The 17,220-nt window shown below is 47.8% G+C and overlaps 1 protein-coding gene across 2 annotated transcripts; it reads right to left on the bottom strand.

Annotated features, from left to right (window-relative positions):
• Positions 1-196: 196 nt before the first annotated feature.
• Positions 197-14,740, bottom strand: kcng2 (potassium voltage-gated channel, subfamily G, member 2). 2 transcript variants are annotated; one of them, XM_011609189.2, is made up of 4 exons: positions 14,021-14,740; positions 13,247-13,352; positions 8,715-9,616; positions 197-1,346 (listed from the first exon to the last, which is right to left on the bottom strand). In XM_011609189.2, the coding sequence occupies exons 3-4, from the start codon at positions 9,501-9,503 to the stop codon at positions 519-521; spliced, it is 1,617 nt and encodes a 538-aa protein (XP_011607491.1). In that variant the 5' UTR covers positions 9,504-9,616; positions 13,247-13,352; positions 14,021-14,740; the 3' UTR covers positions 197-518. The 2 variants fall into 2 exon arrangements, with proteins under 2 accessions (XP_011607491.1, XP_003969171.1); XM_003969122.3 differs by lacking the exon at positions 13,247-13,352.
• Positions 14,741-17,220: the final 2,480 nt, after the last annotated feature.

Genomic DNA, 17,220 nt, shown 5'->3' with positions numbered 1-17,220 from the left:
TAAATCCGTTATCTCAGCCGTGTAATAAGTCTGACATCGGTAGTTTAGCATCATCAAATATTCCACCTCCTGAACACTTTTGCCCCCTCCCGGCGCGACTTTTGTGAAAAATATCTGATTCATTTGTGAAGAAAATGGGACAAAGAGAAGAAATCCTAAAAAAAAAGTCAAGAAGATCCCTCAGAAAGGTGAAGTGAGGCGGCTTTAAATGAGACACAACAGCTCAAGCCTTCAGTCTTGAGTTTATTAGGGACAAAGTGGCAGTGAGAGACGACAACATCGACGACAAAGACGGACGACGTGCTGAACTTCCAATCGTGAGCAGGTCGAACATCCATCCGACCATACGAACGTGTGACCTGTTTGAAGTGTACAGACTCGACGTAACAAACTCCTGGTTTCATTTGACTTCAGAGCTTTAAATCGCGCATGGACTGTTGCTCAGCTATAGTTCGAAGTTTCAAAGAGTCCTTCGTTACAGACGCCCTCAGACACGCTCCGCTGGACGCTCGAGTCCACTAAGTCCGCGCGGACGCTTTGATCTCGGCGGCCCTTTGAGCCGCCATCGACTTCCTGCGATGCACCGCCGAGGCGGCGGCCTCGGCGACGGCCTCGTAGCTGTCCGTCTCCTGGGAGTCCTCGCTGTTCTGGGACTTGGTGCTGTCCTGCGAGTCCGGCTTCTGCCTCAGCGTTCGGCTCTGCTCCTCCTTCAGCTCCAGATAGGAGCGAGAGAAGGTGTGAAAGATGGACGTAACGGGAAACGCCATGAGGAGGATGCCGCTCAGGATGCTGCTGAGCGCCACCACCTGGCCCGGGATGCTCCTGGGCACCATGTCCCCGTAGCCCACCGTGGTCATGGAGATCACGGCCCACCAGTAGCTGCCGGGGATGCTGGTGAACTCCTGCTTGGCGCCCATCTCGCTTTCCGCCAGGAACACAAGTGGCGAGAACAGAGCCATGGCCACGCAAAGGAACAGAAGCAGGAGGCCGAACTCCCGCGTGCACCTCTTCACCGTCAGGCCGAGGACCTGCAGGCCGAGGGAGTGGCGCGCCAGCCTCATCACGTAGAAGATCCGAAGGGCTCGCAGGACCCTGAGAACCAGGCCCACCTTCTCCAGGTAGTTGTTCCCGGAGCCGGCGGTCTTCCCGCCGTCTGACAGGGAGTCCACGATGAGGGTGATGTAGTAGGGAAGGATGGCCACCACGTCGATGATGTTGAGAGGCGTGCGCAGGAACCTGCACTTGCTCTGCGTCTGGATGAAGCGCAGCAGGAACTCCAGGGAGAACCAGGCCACGCACACCGTCTCCAGCACGAAGATGTTGTGGCACCTCTGGGAGCACTCGCCCTGCACAGAGAGGCGAGAGAAGACAGACGCTTTCACTTCGCTGACGACCACTGTGGTTGGAACCCTTTGGAAGTTTTGGGAGTCGCGTTGCGGCTCCCTCGCCGACAGCGCGGGTCGACACTTCCGAGCTTCCCAGCAGAGAGAGCGGACGCTGAAAGATTCATGCGCTACAAACCAAAAGGCTTGGACTGGTTCCGGACGCGATCCGCCTCCGCTTAAACTGAACCGGAGCGATGGCGACAGGAGCGTCTACAAATGCGAAGTCGTCAAACGCTCCTGAGTGCCCTTAGCTCGCACTCATAAATATTTTAAACTATAATTATACGAGTTTGCTCAGTCTTTACATCAAAGTCACCCATGACGCCTGGTTTAAATGATCATTTTTGAATGATATTAACGACCAAATTTGTTTTCTTATCACTGTGGATTAATTAAAACACCAGATTAAACCAACATTTCGAGGTTAGATAGAGAGGCGCTGTTCCACCCAAAAGGGCATTTTTTAAAAAAACACTAAATACGCAACCTATTAAGGGAGGTGTAAATGGCTAATCTGTAAAATAGCTATTTCTCCCTGGGGGGGGTTTCAGGCCCACGGCCAAGCACAGCAGGGACGACTTTCTGATGGGCTGGAAGCACCCCTGTGAATCCCCCCATTCCCCCATCCCGGGTCTCCGTATAAATTTAAATGTTCTGCGTTGTCTTACGATTATTTGTATTATATGAAGCCTTAAGTGTGATTTCATAGCATAAACGTTGTTGTTCCGTGAGCTGTAGTGTTGCTGAGAAACTCATGCTTGACATAATAATAACAGGAAGTTGTTCCAGGATCCCTGACGGGACACTAACGAGCTTTTTTTACTCTTATTTTGAAAGCATAAAACATTTTCATAAACCTCAACACATCTCTTAGCATCCAAACATTGGGCCTCATAATGGAGGCAGCTTGTTTTCTCTCCTTGATGTTGTTGCCCGGAACGACGCACCGCTCTCTTCAATGCTTCTGCGGGATCGTTTACGCAGAGTGAATGAATCCACCTTCGGGAGCGCATCCGTGCACTTTTAGGATCAATATAAACGAGGTCCTTTCAAATTGCTCGGACAGGATCTGGAGATCGCAGAAGCAGCTCGTTAATATTAAACAACAGAGTGGCGAGTCTGTCTGCTGGTCACGTGATTACTGATGATGTGACCATTTCCTACAGGATCTGGCTGGTTTCTGGCTGAGTGCATCTTCCTCACCCTCCTCACCCACTCAGCACGCTGAAGAGCCTCCAACGTGCACGCTGGGATCACATTAAAGAGCACCCAGATGTCTGTCATCAGGGGGACTGTGGCCCCGTCACAGGGGAGCCTGTCCTCTGTGTGCACGCCAAATACTCGTGTGTGTGTGTGTTCTTCTACATGCTAAATAAGGAGTATCAAAATATCTGTTTTACTATCAAAGCGAGGACATTTGTTCAAAGGGCTGAGGGTTCAGAGCCGCTTTCAAAGTTAGAACTGGGGTTAGGTTCGGGTTAGAGGGAGGCCCCGGGGGACGCACTAGGTGTGTGTGTGTATGTGTGTGCGTGTGTGTGAGAGTGAGTGAGTTTCAGCAGTTTTACTCTCTTGCAGCACCCACTTTAAGCAGAAAATCTCATTACAGAATTAGAATAAATCGCTTCATATCTGACCCCCAGCGCACGTATCTTAAAAGCTCCCTCTAGTGGTTGGCACCAGTGGGATAATAAGCCCCTCCTCCTCCAATATTCTAGATGTTTCCTGTGGCAACCTTCATGTGTAACTGTGATATCTGGAGCAAGTTTGGGCAAACTACCAATTTGCTGACCAAACAATGAGAAAACGAGCTAGCTTACCGAGCCTAACTTGTCTCGTTTCATTGTTTTCACCGTCGTAAACACGAACATCCCAATGCCAGAAATTGTTTCCATGACAGCACACGCTGCCAGCAAGCTGCCTCTCTTGTAAATGTTTAAACAATGCAAAGAACCAGAGCGCGCCTCATTTTGTTGGATGTCGACGCACGTCCGCTGCTTACTAAGTTAAATTTACTCATAAAAGATTAAAATTAAGATCCAGGGAGGCTAAAAAAGGCTGCTAATAACACCTCACCACGGCTAATTTGAATCCACACGTGCACCTCTGCCGGAGCAGCCGGTAACAGCAGGACAAGCGCGGTATCGCTCCCCAGAAGTTGAGCTGACATTAATAGAATTTCTGTGAGTTATTATGCAAAATTTATGGCGAGTACCGAGCGAGCCCCTCGGTACTCATCCCATCTACATTTTAAAGCTGGCACGGAGGTTCGCCCCATTTGTTTCTTTCAGTGCGGGCGGGGGGAGAGGCCAGAGAGATTTATGTCAACGCGAATTACCGTCCGCGGGGGCGTCATCGCTCATAGTGGCACCCAGATTTTCCAGTTTAAAAGTCAAACAATTTCACAGGGGTCAAAGAATTTGCTGCAAAACACTATTCAAGATAAATAGAAGCCTTTTTTCATTACTATAGATGGGTGCTGTCAGAAAACCCTCCTGCTTTCACAATAAAAGCACTTACCGGAACTGTGCTTTTATTTTGAAAAGAGAGACAAATGTATTTTTTAAACAATACATTGGTGTAGGAGCGTCGGGTTGGCTAATCTTTGCCTGTGGACTGTGTAGTTAGCTGTTATGGCCCTGGAAACTGTTGGGGAAGTCAGAGGAAGAGGGAACATTTTGAGTGGGTGGTTGATTTGTGCAACCTTCCTCTGGCTTTTCTGTCTGCGTCCAATCAGAATCAAGTGTTCACTCAGCAGATGTAATCCCATAATTACAGACTGGTTGCAGTTTAAGTGAATTACTGCGTCTTTTGACTTACAGGCCTGTAAAAGAGCTCCAGTAAACGGTGCCTGCCAATCACCCAGAACATGCTGGAATATCGGCTAATGATGTAGCGGTCAGGCATTAGCCGCTTCGCTTTTCAGCAGCAGCCTCAAGCCTTAATCCCAACCCCCTCGGTCATTTATATTAGGTCCGCTCAAGGTTTCTGACTCGAGTTTAGTTTCTGCGTTTGATCCAATTCTTCGGCCTCCAAATCAGACCATCGTCTGCAGATAATGTAAATCTTCTTAAACTATGGGAACATCAAAGAGAATGAATGTTACCTAACGTTACCTAAAATGTTGGCTAACGTCAACATTGGCTTTAAAAATCACGGATTTGGAACTCTACGTTTTCATAATCGTCAGGTTACATAAAAATAATGAGCTAATTTCGTATTCATTTGTTCTTTTTCCATAGCAGCAGCCTCAAGCCTTAATCCCAACCCCCTCGGTCATTTATATTAACCATCCTTCAATGGATTTTAGGCTTTTGTGAGTAAATCTGAGGGTGTCGACCAACAAACACGAGAAGAGCGAAGCTATTTCGCACAATATTGTGCAAATTGAGGCAGCCTCACTGAGATCCGGTGAGCCCGAGTCTGTTCGGTTGCCGTGCGAAGTGTAATTAAGCAGCCGTGTAAAGAATTTTAATAAGCATCATGGCTCCATCCGTCCCCTCCTGGAGGCTCATCAGATATTTCATTTGATCATTTTGGGATTAATTTCTCAGCAGAACCTCCAGATGCGTGAAAACACTCCGCGAACAGGCCGTTCCCTCTCTGACAGCCATGTGCTGATGCTGCTGGGGTTAAACCTCATGTACAGGTGGAACACATCAGCCCACAGCGACAGGGATGAAAACACGCTGATATCCTGTCCCAAACATTTGTGGGAACCGCAGTTCCCAGTGGTGGTCATTAAAATCTGATCTCATTGGTCCTGATGACTGTTCCCTGACATCTTTATGATGTTGTTCCGTCCTCGCCACTCTCGTTAAACACTCCCTCCACTGACGCACACCAGTGGACGTGATGGCGGTAAATCAGTATTTTGGCTCACGACGCTGGGAACTGATTAGCCTCCATCGACTTGAACCCCGACGTCCCATCATTCAATATCCTGTATCGCAGCAAAGTGCTTTCTTTGCGGTTCCACCGTGAAAGGAAGGGGTTTTAAAACTGGACGCCACTGCGGCTAATGGCAAATGTTTGGAGCCTCGCAAACGCTTCTATGGTAACAAGAACTGGGTATGAAGTCGGGGATGTTGCCTCCTCGTGTGTGGAGATGTTGGCTGTGATTGCAGCTCCACAGGGAGGAGTAATTACAGCCGGAGCAACCGAAGCATTTCTCTGTTCCAATCACTTTCGCTCTCCTTTTTTTTAGCTTCGCGATTACACCCGAGGGTCCGGGATGTTTGTAAACCCGAGTCAGGAGATGTGCAGTTAGCGGGGTAGCCATCAGTTTATTGCCGTTACCATTGAAAGTCCCCGTTTCAGGTCAAACTACATATTTCAAGGACTCAAAAATCAACGGGAACGTTTTCGTACTCGTCAACAAGCTCATTGATCCAAATGATCCAAACACCTACAAACAGATGTCTGAACGTGCCTCCATATTTGCAGACTGAGGTTTTGTGAACGAAGAGGATGCAGATGGTTGTTGGTACTGAACCGACTCGGCAGAAGTTCTTCGCCAAGCGCGGAGCCACACAACACGGCCGGCAGAGCATCGGAGAGGTGAACGATGAGCGCAGCCCCCGTTTTTAAGGTGACATTCTCAACTTTGCCATCAGATTTGCAGTCTCCCCCTCTGATGATGCATGGATCCTATAAGGTTGCATTTGACAGCGTCTGGGGGTTTAAATCAATAGATTTCCGAGCTGAGGGCTGCGATCAAAAGGGTGCGGGGGTTAGATCCCTCAGAGATAAAGGTGAACACGGGGGAAAAATGACACAGCACTTCAGAAGTTTTCTTCTTCCCCACCGGTGATTTGATTAGACGACTTTCTGAGTGCTTCCTGCTTCAGGCACCATCCTAAAAACTTTTGGTTCCTGCCTGAACTCGATCCAGATTGGGCGACAATTGGGTTTCGCATTGACCCCCTTCAGACGGCGATTCAATTTAAATCCACCGACACGTCTGACGGCTCCATAACCCGACTTCATTTACAGAAGAAATGTATTAAAGCAGGACTCTGGTCTTTCTGAGCGTTGGCCTTCGCTGTTCTGCTCAGCTTCGCTAACAAGTTTAGCATCTTTCAGCTCAGTTTTCTGTCCAACGAGTTCAGACTTTAACCACCAACTTTCTCTTTCCCCTCAATGTTTAAACATTGAAACTGATCAACAGTCATGATGTTTTAAGTGCAAACTGAGTCACAATGTCGTAATGCTAATTGGGACTGAGTGAGTTCATTAGCTGAATTAGCTCTGAGTAGCCATAAGGCCAACTAAACAACACAACCTATTTAAGTTGTAATTAGCAACTGAAAAAGTTGACTTGAACTTATTAACTTATAAATTAAGTTACTTAATTAAGGTGTTGTTGGAAAGTGCCCATTTACAGCGGCCACGCGTGGAAGCAAACCGGCTTCTTTGCGTAGAAAAGATGAGTTCCTAATGATTTATAGGTATTCTTGGAAACAGAACTTGGCTTTAATTCACAAAACAATTTACCCACAATCCTTTGGGTGTTGGTCTGGCTGGTCCAGGTTAGGTTCTCACCGGGAGTACATTAGAGGTGCGAAAGGCTAATTAGCGTTTAGGTTCTCCTCATTAAAATGAATACACTTGAATTGGTACGGTTTCATTTCTTCACTCGCTTTGTTTTCCTGATTGATTTTCCTTGGTGAGACCCCCCCTCCCCCTCCCCCTTCCAGCAGCTGATGAAGACCTCCTGTCTTTTTGTCCAACCTTTCCACCGTCTGTTGACGCCACTCAGAAGGTGATTTAGCAACGTACAAAGGTTCGAGGAGCCAGGTCTCCAGGGGTTTCTAGTCTCCGAGGGACGGGCAGCCCTAGTTAGCCTCTTTTTTTCTCCCCCTCTTTGGCTCCGTTCGTCAAGAACTGTGGCTGAAGACGATGAACACAATACATACAGATGTTTCCTGCAAAACGACTGGCCTCGATTTCCGACCTAATTAAAGTATTTGTTTCACTGCTTGATTTAAAAATGCTAATCCGGCATTGGGGTGTGTTGATTTTGTTATTCACCCAGCACAGGGCTCGTTTTCTCAGGAACATGATACAGGGAAGGCTTTCACTACACAGACAACAATTAAAATGCTAACTACGTTAACCACGTTGTTTTTTAAACGAGCCTCGAGAGTCTGCAGCTACTTTTTATGCATATAAAACGAACATTAATGGCACATTTATAGCTCAAAAACAAGACAGATGCCCTCCCACCCAGACCCAAGGTCCGCTCAAGGTTTCTGACTCGAGTTTAGTTTCTGCGTTTGATCCAATTCTTCGGCCTCCAAATCAGACCATCGTCTGCAGATAATGTAAATCTTCTTAAACTATGGGAACATCAAAGAGAATGAATGTTACCTAACGTTACCTAAAATGTTGGCTAACGTCAACATTGGCTTTAAAAATCACGGATTTGGAACTCTACGTTTTCATAATCGTCAGGTTACATAAAAATAATGAGCTAATTTCGTATTCATTTGTTCTTTTTCCATAGTTGGTTCTGGAAGCAGGTCAAGCAGGCGGCGAGGGAGGCTAACTGGGATTTCCCAAGTCAAAAACTGAAGCCAAACGCTGCGAAGATGCACTGCTACAGCGTAGAGAGAGCGGAGGGATGCTGGCTAATCTGTGCGACGACCTGAACGTCCCTCAGCCTTATCCGTCGCTCTGTCACAATCAGTTACAGTAACGCGCACGTGGGCTGCTGCATCAACATAATCTGGCTTTCTACTGTAGCAGCTGCTCAGCTCCCGCATCCCCCAGGCTCCTCAGGAAAGGGAACAAATTTTCTCGCTTGTGTGTTTTTCGCGATTGCCCGACGATTTCAACATCCGTGGGAAGATTTTAGCTGCTTCGTGACATCGTCGAGGCAGCCGAGGGATTTTTTTTTCTTTCTTTTTGAGAAACAACGTGGATAAACTGGCAGCATCTTGTGTAAACGCTGCATTAGATCGTCGACTGCAGAAGTTTGGGCCAAGTTCTGCTTTCAACTGGAAGTTGTATTGCAGCCACAGCCCTGAACCCCTCGTTCAGGGATACGTAGAGATGGCGCCATGGCGACAGAGCCCCCGCCGGCTGATTGATGGAGGCCTTCATAATGTATATTTCCTGCTTGCGCCCTGCTGCATGTGCAGATTCATGTGATGCTTCTAACATCTCGTTCATTAAATCTGAGTCTGCCTGATGCTCGCCAAAATGTCACAGATTAATCCTCAAATGCGGCAAAAAGGGCATTTCCATGGTAATACCCTAAAGTGTCACAGTCAATGTAATCTGAGGGCTATAATTTGTTACTTGCACCCCTGCTGGTGGTGAACTCACCCTCTCCTCCTCCTCCCGGAGGTCTGGCATGGTGCTGATGCACAGCGTCACCGCTGTGATGGCCACAAACAGCACGGACAGACAGGCGAAGATCTTCCCCGGCAGGCCAGAGTGGGGGTTCTCCACCATGTCCCTCAGTCTTCCCATGCAGCCCCCCGATTGTGTGTCCTCCTGCAGCCCGTCGTCGAGGGGCTGCAGGTTCTCCTCGCAGGACTGCGGCGAGGTCAGCTCCGTGTCCTCCTCCTCCAACCTCTGCTGCTCCTTGTACTCCTCCTGCCTCAGCCGCAGCTTCCGGAGGCAGCACCAGTCCAGGTTGTTCTCCTCCACCCCCCAGTACAGCAGCTCCTCCTGAAAGGACAGGGCGCACATCTCCCGCAGCAGCCGCAGCTTTCCCGCCGCCAGGAAGGTGACGATGGTGCGGAAGGCCGAGGGGCTCCGGTCGAAGAAGTACTCGTTGCGGCTACCGTCATAGTCGTCGCACACGTCCATGATCTCCGCCTCGTTGCTGCAGCTACGCAACTTTCCCAACCGGGTGAGGGGGAACTCTTCCAGCGTGGACCAGGGGATGCGGTACTTGATGCCGCCGACGTTGATGATGGCCGCGCTGTCAGCCAGACCGACCTCATCTCCGTCCTGTGGGCGGGCCTGAGGCTGGAGGAGGAGCTGGGCACGCTTGTAGAACACACCCTTCTTGGAGGTGACCTCCTGCTTGGTCTCCACGCGGTTGAAGAGGAAGGTGGTGAACTGGCGCTCGGTGCTGCCGGCCAAGAAGGCCACCTCCTGGTACATCACTGCCACGCTGCCGGGGGACGCTGTCCTGCGCTATGCGATCAGAGGCGGGGCTTCACTGCGTGGGCGGGGTAACTAGAACATTGTCACCCATTCAACATTAGAGTATGTCTCTGTTGGACAGAAAAGAAAGGGTGAGGAGTTAGATTCATTCTTTTAAGTGTCTCATCTCATCTTTTTAATCACTTTATCCGCTTTCAGGGTCACAGGGAGGGTACACAGTGGGTGAAGGCAGGGTATAGCTACTGGATCAGTCTCCAGTTCATCGCAGGGCTCTATATGAGCATTTGTGGGATTGGTACCTTGCTCAAGGGTACCTTGGCACTGCTATTCTGGCACCTGGGGCTTGAACCAAAAACCCTCTGTTTCTCAGCCCAGTTCCCAACACACTGAACTGTCACCACCTCACTCTTCTTAGGGTAGCTTTATTTAAACCGTCATCTTACTAACGCAGCAGAGTGTGGGGCACTTTACCTCCACGTTTGCTGAAACTATTTAATCCCCTATCACTGCTTTTGCCTGAACTCACACAAAGCATCAACTAAAGCGATCCTAAAGGAAGTAAATTGAAGTTTCAGTGTGGAATAGCGATAAAGAGTGTTTAGCAGAGGTGAATCGAGGAATGTGAGCGGTGGAACATGGTTCATAAAAACCTGGACACTGCTAAAAATATCACAGCAACCCATTAATAGTTGGTTTTATGAAACTTGTTTAAATGGAGGCTCGGAGTGAATCTGTGTCAGGGAAATACGTGATGTTTTTTTCTATTATCTGCATCATCAGGCAGCGGAATGAGGTGACAGAACATGCTGTCACTGTGGTAACAAACCATTAATGATGGAACAATGAGCTTGAAGTGGACACACGCAAAGGAAGCATACATCCAATCACATCAGACTAATGTCTTTTCTTTCAGCCCCATTGAAGCAGCTTGTAGGTGGATGAGTCCTATGAACCAGGCTTCCTCTGTCAACATGACATCAAACTCATCTTGTGGACCGTAAAAAATCTACGTGGCTCTAAGCAAAACAAGATGAGCGCCGGAAAATGAAGAACGGGCAAATCAGGAGGAGGAAGAACAACAACGGTTTCCCCAGAAAGCACCATTGAGAAGACAAAGAAGAGAACAAAGTCATCGGTTTAGTTCAGTCCAATCTATTTTCTCTTAACTTACATTTCGTCTGAACCTGGGTCAGAACAAGGGTCCCCGAGGTCACTGGTAAGAGGTGGATTTAGATGGGGCACCAGCCAGCCCACCTGGTCACCAACAAGTTGCTAATGGAGCCTGATTCTAGTAAGTCTTTTCTGGGGGTGGTCCCCATAGGGACAGCTTTTCCACCAGCAGCACAGCTCCAGGGGTCATCAGGGCCTTCAGCCTTATGAAGGTGGGGGGCTATCATAGTTTACAGAGCCATCACTAGCATGCATGATATAGATCATGCAGGCCAGGTGTTAAAAACAATGAAATGTCTGTCACTTCTGAGTGATGGGCTCTTGATCGCCCCCTAGTGACGGGCTGCAGGAGGTCTTCATTATTATAAATCTCATGTTTACTCATTATGATGTTGATTTCTATGATTAATTAATCATCTGATGCAGGGGGAAAGAATGCTGAGCACTCTCCCATTAATTAAACCATCAGAGTGGAACGTGTAATCCAGCCAAGCGCGAGTGTTTACTTGAGTGGAAGCGTGCCGGGCGCATCATTACAGCAGATCAACAATGGCTCCATCCTCACCGTTTGTCTTTCTATTGTGACGTTGGACTTTTGAAAGAGAAGAGACCAACAGCGAATCAGCAAAGTGATCCGGACATGGGTGTTTACTGAACATGACGTGTCGGGGGGCGGGTTAGGAACACAGGTAAATACACCAGCAGAGGGCACCAGCAGGGGGCAGAGACCAGGCTCACTCCTCTAGAGGTCACATCAATACCTGGATTCCAAACAATTAGCATGTTGCAAACATGCTAGTTTAACTTCCACTGCTTTAAGGGGAAATTAACAAGAGCAGCTGAAAACTGATCTAATCTGCCCCCGGAACATCTCTCTGGTCTTATTTGAATTTGAAAAATTCTCATATCTGAACTCCAGACTGTTTCTGTTTCCACCAGTTGCTAATGCAAATATCATTTACATACCTCTTTGCATAATTCTGCGGGCTATTCATCAGTGATACATCTGCCCACATCCTTCCTCTCAGTCTTCTCTACCGCAAAGAAGCCTGGAAGACACCTGAACCATTGTTTGACCCTCTGCTATCAGCCTGAGCTTCGTCCTTGATGCAGCTTTATAGAAAATATAGGGACAATTATGCGTCCCGGCCCGAGGAGGCGGAGCAACGGTGAGAGAATTCCTCACCATGTAATCACACGGCCTCGGAGGAAGAGATGGAGAACATTTTCAGTCCTGAACCGTCCTCTCGGTTCAACAGCTGCGATTCTGCAACACCTGAAAAGAGCTGGGCTTTCAGGATGCATGTGTGATCGCTGCCAGTGGAGGGTTATCAGTTTTAGCTCAATTCTCAGTCTGATGGAAGGTGACAACAACACGAGGTGGAGGTGATGCGACTCTAAATAGCATCAGTGCCAAGTCGATTCACAGTCGGTGCACAGATGGTTCGAGTTTAAATGAAAATACTTACATAAAACCCACAATTCTGCTCACTGAGAAGTTGTGACCAATGTTTGTATTCCTCCGATGTTATTTTGTCCTGCTAATGTACGACAGTGTAGCCTAGTAACAGCAAACCCCCGGATACAATTTTGTTGTCACATTTAAGTCAAAATCTGAGGAAAAAATATATATTTATGAAAGCCAAAATAAGCCCTGATGATCGAATTAAATGCAAACATCGCACGACCTGAGCTAACGCCTTTACTCAACTGATACAGTAAATAGCACCACCTGGTGGCCTTGTTTTATTCAGCAAACTCTTATTTTTAATAATAATAGTTAGGATTTTGTTAAGTTTGCAACCTTGATAAGGATATTTCAGCAGTTAACAGAAGATGGATAATGGATGATGAATGGACGGATGGATGATGAATGGATGGATGGATAGATATATGGATGATGGATGGATGGATGATGAATGGATGGATAATGGATGATGAATGGATAGATTAATGGATAGATGGATAGATGGATGGATGGATGATGAATGGATGGATAATGGATGATGAATGGATAGATTAATGGATAGATGGATAGATGGATGGATGGATGATGAATGGATAGATGGATGGATGGATGGATGAATGGATGATGGATGGATGGATGGATGGATGGACGGACGGATGGATGGATGGATGATGGATGGATGGATAATGGATGATGAATGGATAGATTAATGGATGGATGGATGGATGGATGGATGGATGGATGGATGGATGGATGGATGGATGGATGGATGGACCTGCTCCTGCTGCTCTATTTCAGAAAAGTGCTGCCCCATTAATTGAATGTAAGTGAAGTTGTTCCTCCTCAGGGGCGCCAACATCACTGTCAATCCTCTGAATCAAAGAGTCGGATTTATCAACGGGTAGAGAGGAGATAACGGGCAGGATGAATGTTTGGGGGCGACGGGCTTTGATGAGAGCGCCGCTGGTCCTGAAGCGGACACGGATCCAGCAGAAAAGATGTTCAAAAAAACCTGAGTTAAAACCTTAAAGGTTGCTTTTTATGGGCGTGGCTACTGAAGACCACAGATCGGTCATCGTTGTAATATTTAGCTCGCACTCACCAAACTTTAGGGAAATAGTCCACATGCATCCATGCTCGAGGTTCCTGTATGACACTTGAGGGTCTGGCTGAACTTTACTTCAGGATTTATTCCCGAGAACGTCCTCCTGAGAGCCGCAAACAACCTAATTACTTCCTGAATATTAGACAAAGGTTACTGCATGAGCACATCGTTCATTTAACAGTTTCATTCTATTCTGATTTCAGCCGCTGCAGCTTCACGGAGGTTTTTGAAAAGTTGCTGATTAGTCGCTGGAAGCTGATGATCCAGCGGGCTGCAGAGCTTCGCGCGGCCCCGCCGGCGCGACCTCTGTGCGCGCTGCGCGCAACCGTCTTCACACATCAACAGGTTAATGATCCCAGGCTCTTACGTGCAGGGATGGAGCCGTCCTCAGCGGGTCTCGCCACTCAAAGTGCGGCTCCTGTGCGCGCGATATCGACGCGCAAGTCTAATTATCTATGGACGGTCCGACGACGCTGCTGGTCCACAGTTTTGACTAGTGTTGGTACAAACCGAAGCCCAAGTTCTACGAGAAATGCCAATTAAAAATGGAGGAAAAGTGTCCAAATTAAGAGGCTCCACGTGATTCTCACAGGGCTGCGTTCCGCTTCAACGTCTGGAATCGCTGTTGGAGCTGCGCAGAGACCGAGAGGGCAGCCTACTGGAGACCCTGCTCAGACTGAAGCCCGCCTGCCTCAGTGGGAGCAGCGGGATGTGCGATTGCTATTAAGTTCATCACATGAAGATTAAAAGTCAGTGTTCACTCAGACTCACCCGCTGCGTCGTTGCTCTGGTGTCCATCGGCGTCTGCGCGCTCTCAGGGTCGAACATCTAATCGTGGAGCATGATTTAAGTTCCCCCCGCTGATGTTCTGGGACATTTTAAAGCCCTCGGGCTTCCTACAGCTGCCGCTGCCGGTGTTAGAGTCCAGGATTCGGGTCTAACCGCTCCCAAAAGAGGAGTTCGATCCAGAGCGGGCGGCAAAAGAAGTCGACATATTACTTCGCGACGGCTGTTCCTCTTCCTCTCTTGCAGCAGAGCGCATGTACGCGTGAGTGCGTGTATGTATGTTTGTTTGTGGGTGCGTGCACGCAGGGCTCGTAGCAGGTGGGAGCCTCCAGCTCACGCCGCTCACGCTCTTCAGGTGCGTTCGGAGCTGCGCGCTCCGCGGTGCGCTGCGCTCTGCCGAGCCGAGTCTCGGGGAAACCACGATCAGAAGTGCGTGTCAGCGTCGGGGGGAGTGTTCTCCGCGCGGGCCTGCCTGCTGCTGTGGGACGGGTGGCGGCTCTCTTCGCGGACTGTCGTCATGTTTGTCAGGTTCGTGTCGGAAAGTTTCCCGGCGCGTCTTTTCCCCTCAGATCCGCTGGGCGAAAGACCCCCAGAGGCACCGCGGCTGATCCGTTCTGGGTCCTTTTTAAAGACCCAGATGCAGATCCAGCTGGGGGAGGTGTGGTTTGGCCCCAGCCTTCTCTGCTGAAAACACAAACGTCCTCAGCCTGATGTTGCCGGAGTCTGATTGATGGCGGCAGCAGTCTGATCCACTAGAAGTGGTGTTGGTATCTTTGCTCAGTCTCACGTCATTGAACACACACACACATTCAAACACACACGAACTGCCCCCGCATGCAGCTGGAGCATTACCTCCCTTGTCCAGCTCAGCCCGGTGAAGCGAGTGATTCAGAAGAAGGTGGCCTGATGTACAGGTTGACCCTAATTCTGGTGGAGAACTGACACAAACGTCATGAATGGAAATACATTAGATGTGTAACTTGTTATGCTGAACATGTGGAACTAAAAATGAGTTAGTCAGAGTCACAGATGGTGCTAAAGGTTCGCTGTAACTGTAGCTGTAATTCAGTGTTCCTTAAATCAGCTCAGGTGAGGCCTGTCGTAGCTCCTCCCCTTTTGAAAATAGGATTTAATTATTAAAACAGGGTTTTAAAAAGAGGCTCATTTTTATTTAGGACAATAAAAAGTTCACTAATAGCAACTTTTACAGTTTAGGGCAGAACAGAAAACTAGCACACAGCTACACAGAACCGACCCCCTTTAGAAGCCTCCTCTAGGATTTTCCCGTCTGTAGTCGCGTCTCTGCAGCCACATCAAGGTGAGACGTTCCCCTGGGTTCTTTCTGCTGGCCAAACAGCCATCATTAACCATCCGTCCTCCCGCTCCGGAGGCGTTAGAAGTGGATTTTTAAAAAAGTTATTTTGCGTTTGCATCACCGAATGGAATTTAAACGGGAGTTTGTTGCGTGAAGTCTTTCTGAGCCACGCAGATATTTCGTGCTCCACCTCTGGCTCATTCAGAGACGGACAGGCTAATATCGCGGGGCGTGCGCGGCCTCGAACCCGCGACGCTGATGAATTACCACGCGTCGGAAAACGCCGCCTCAAACGTGCAGGTAAATAAGAAAGTGACGCCAACTTCCTGCTCACCCACAAGCCCAAAGTGATGTTAAAAACATAACCAGCAGATTTGAAAAGGTTATTGATTATTTTTACCCAATTAAACACTTTAAGTTTATGAAAATGTTTTCGTTGGTGACATTTAATTGATGGTTTGAGGATGAGAACGTTCCAAACTTGTTCAAGGAAACTAAATTAATCATAACCACGTTTCTTTTGTTCCCTTATTTTGATGACAAGTCTGCTTTTTTATTTTTACGAGCGTGACTGAGAGGAACATAGTTGCGTTCGCACCAAAGAGAAAAATACATCAAAAACTGTCTCAGTTAAAATTAAATCAGATTTAACAAACTTGTTTTATTAAAACAGTCTCATAAAGCAATTCAAGACAGACCAATCAGTCCAGAGAGATAACAGACAAACCTTCCTTATTTGTCTATAACCGTATGTTAGCATTTGCATTAGCAGTTTGACATAATTCTACATACTTTGGGCAATTGTTTCCAAAATACATTAAAAGTTGCTTAACTGTTTAACTTCATTCTAATTCTCAGTCCGCATTTATAGAAAATTAACAAAACAATTCAACCTACGCTTGCTCATTAGCATTAGCTTGCTTCTTGTAGTTATGTTTGCTGCCATGGTTCTTCCTGCAGATGTGCATGTTGAGATATGTTTGGGTTCCTGAGATGTTCTTGAGAAAACGGAAACCAGTTTGAAGGTGCCCTAATGATGAGGTTGCATTTATGGTCATCTCAGTGCTACAGAACCTCCAGCTGTGGTACCAGGTCCCATCAGAGAACTGGTCCTCCTCCGTCCTTACTGGTGAGAGGCTGAAGTCTCGTCTTCACATAGCTGGGGTAGGAGAACATTTGTGAAGCAACATCATCTGATTTCTAATAAGGGAATATTAGAGTTGGGATTCGATTCCAGATGTGTTTGATTCCATTTGGAGACAACAAAGCGGGAGAGCAAAGTGTCGGGGTCCAGGTTGGTGCCTCCTCATTCCCTTTTTTGCACATCTGGTTCATCAAAAAATATTTATTTAATGAAGACTAAACTGGCCGCTGTAGCATTTGACCTGTCTGCTATGGTAAAGCTATAACCGCTGTAGATATGATGGCGACGGGAGCCTGGCGCCGCCAGCGAGCCCGGAACTGATGGGCTAATAATAACCCGGTCTAGTCCAGCTCAAGCCACAGCGCCACTTCCAGATTAATTAAAGCGGGTCTGCGCCCCTCGATCTGTCCGATACAATGCAGCAGAACTCCGCCTGAGGCTCATTTTTTTATGAAGACCGTAAATCAAAGCAGCTTTTCTTCCTTCAGACTGCAGAAGAATGAATAATCCTGACTGTTGATGCTTGATGCTCATTTCTGTTCATTAAAGATGATTTTTAATGGCAATATTAAACTGCAGCTTTTCTGATTTTGACCAACTGATCAATTTACCCTCTGTGTCCCACTATAACCAGTCCAGTTACCCTCTGTGTCCCACTATAACCAGTCCAGTTACCCTCTGTGCCCCACTATAACCGGTCCAGTTACCCTCTGTGCCCCACTATAA

Source organism: Takifugu rubripes, chromosome 12, assembly GCF_901000725.2.
Source record: "Takifugu rubripes chromosome 12, fTakRub1.2, whole genome shotgun sequence".
NCBI lineage: Eukaryota > Metazoa > Chordata > Actinopteri > Tetraodontiformes > Tetraodontidae > Takifugu > Takifugu rubripes.
This window is presented reverse-complemented; position numbering and strand designations above follow the sequence as displayed.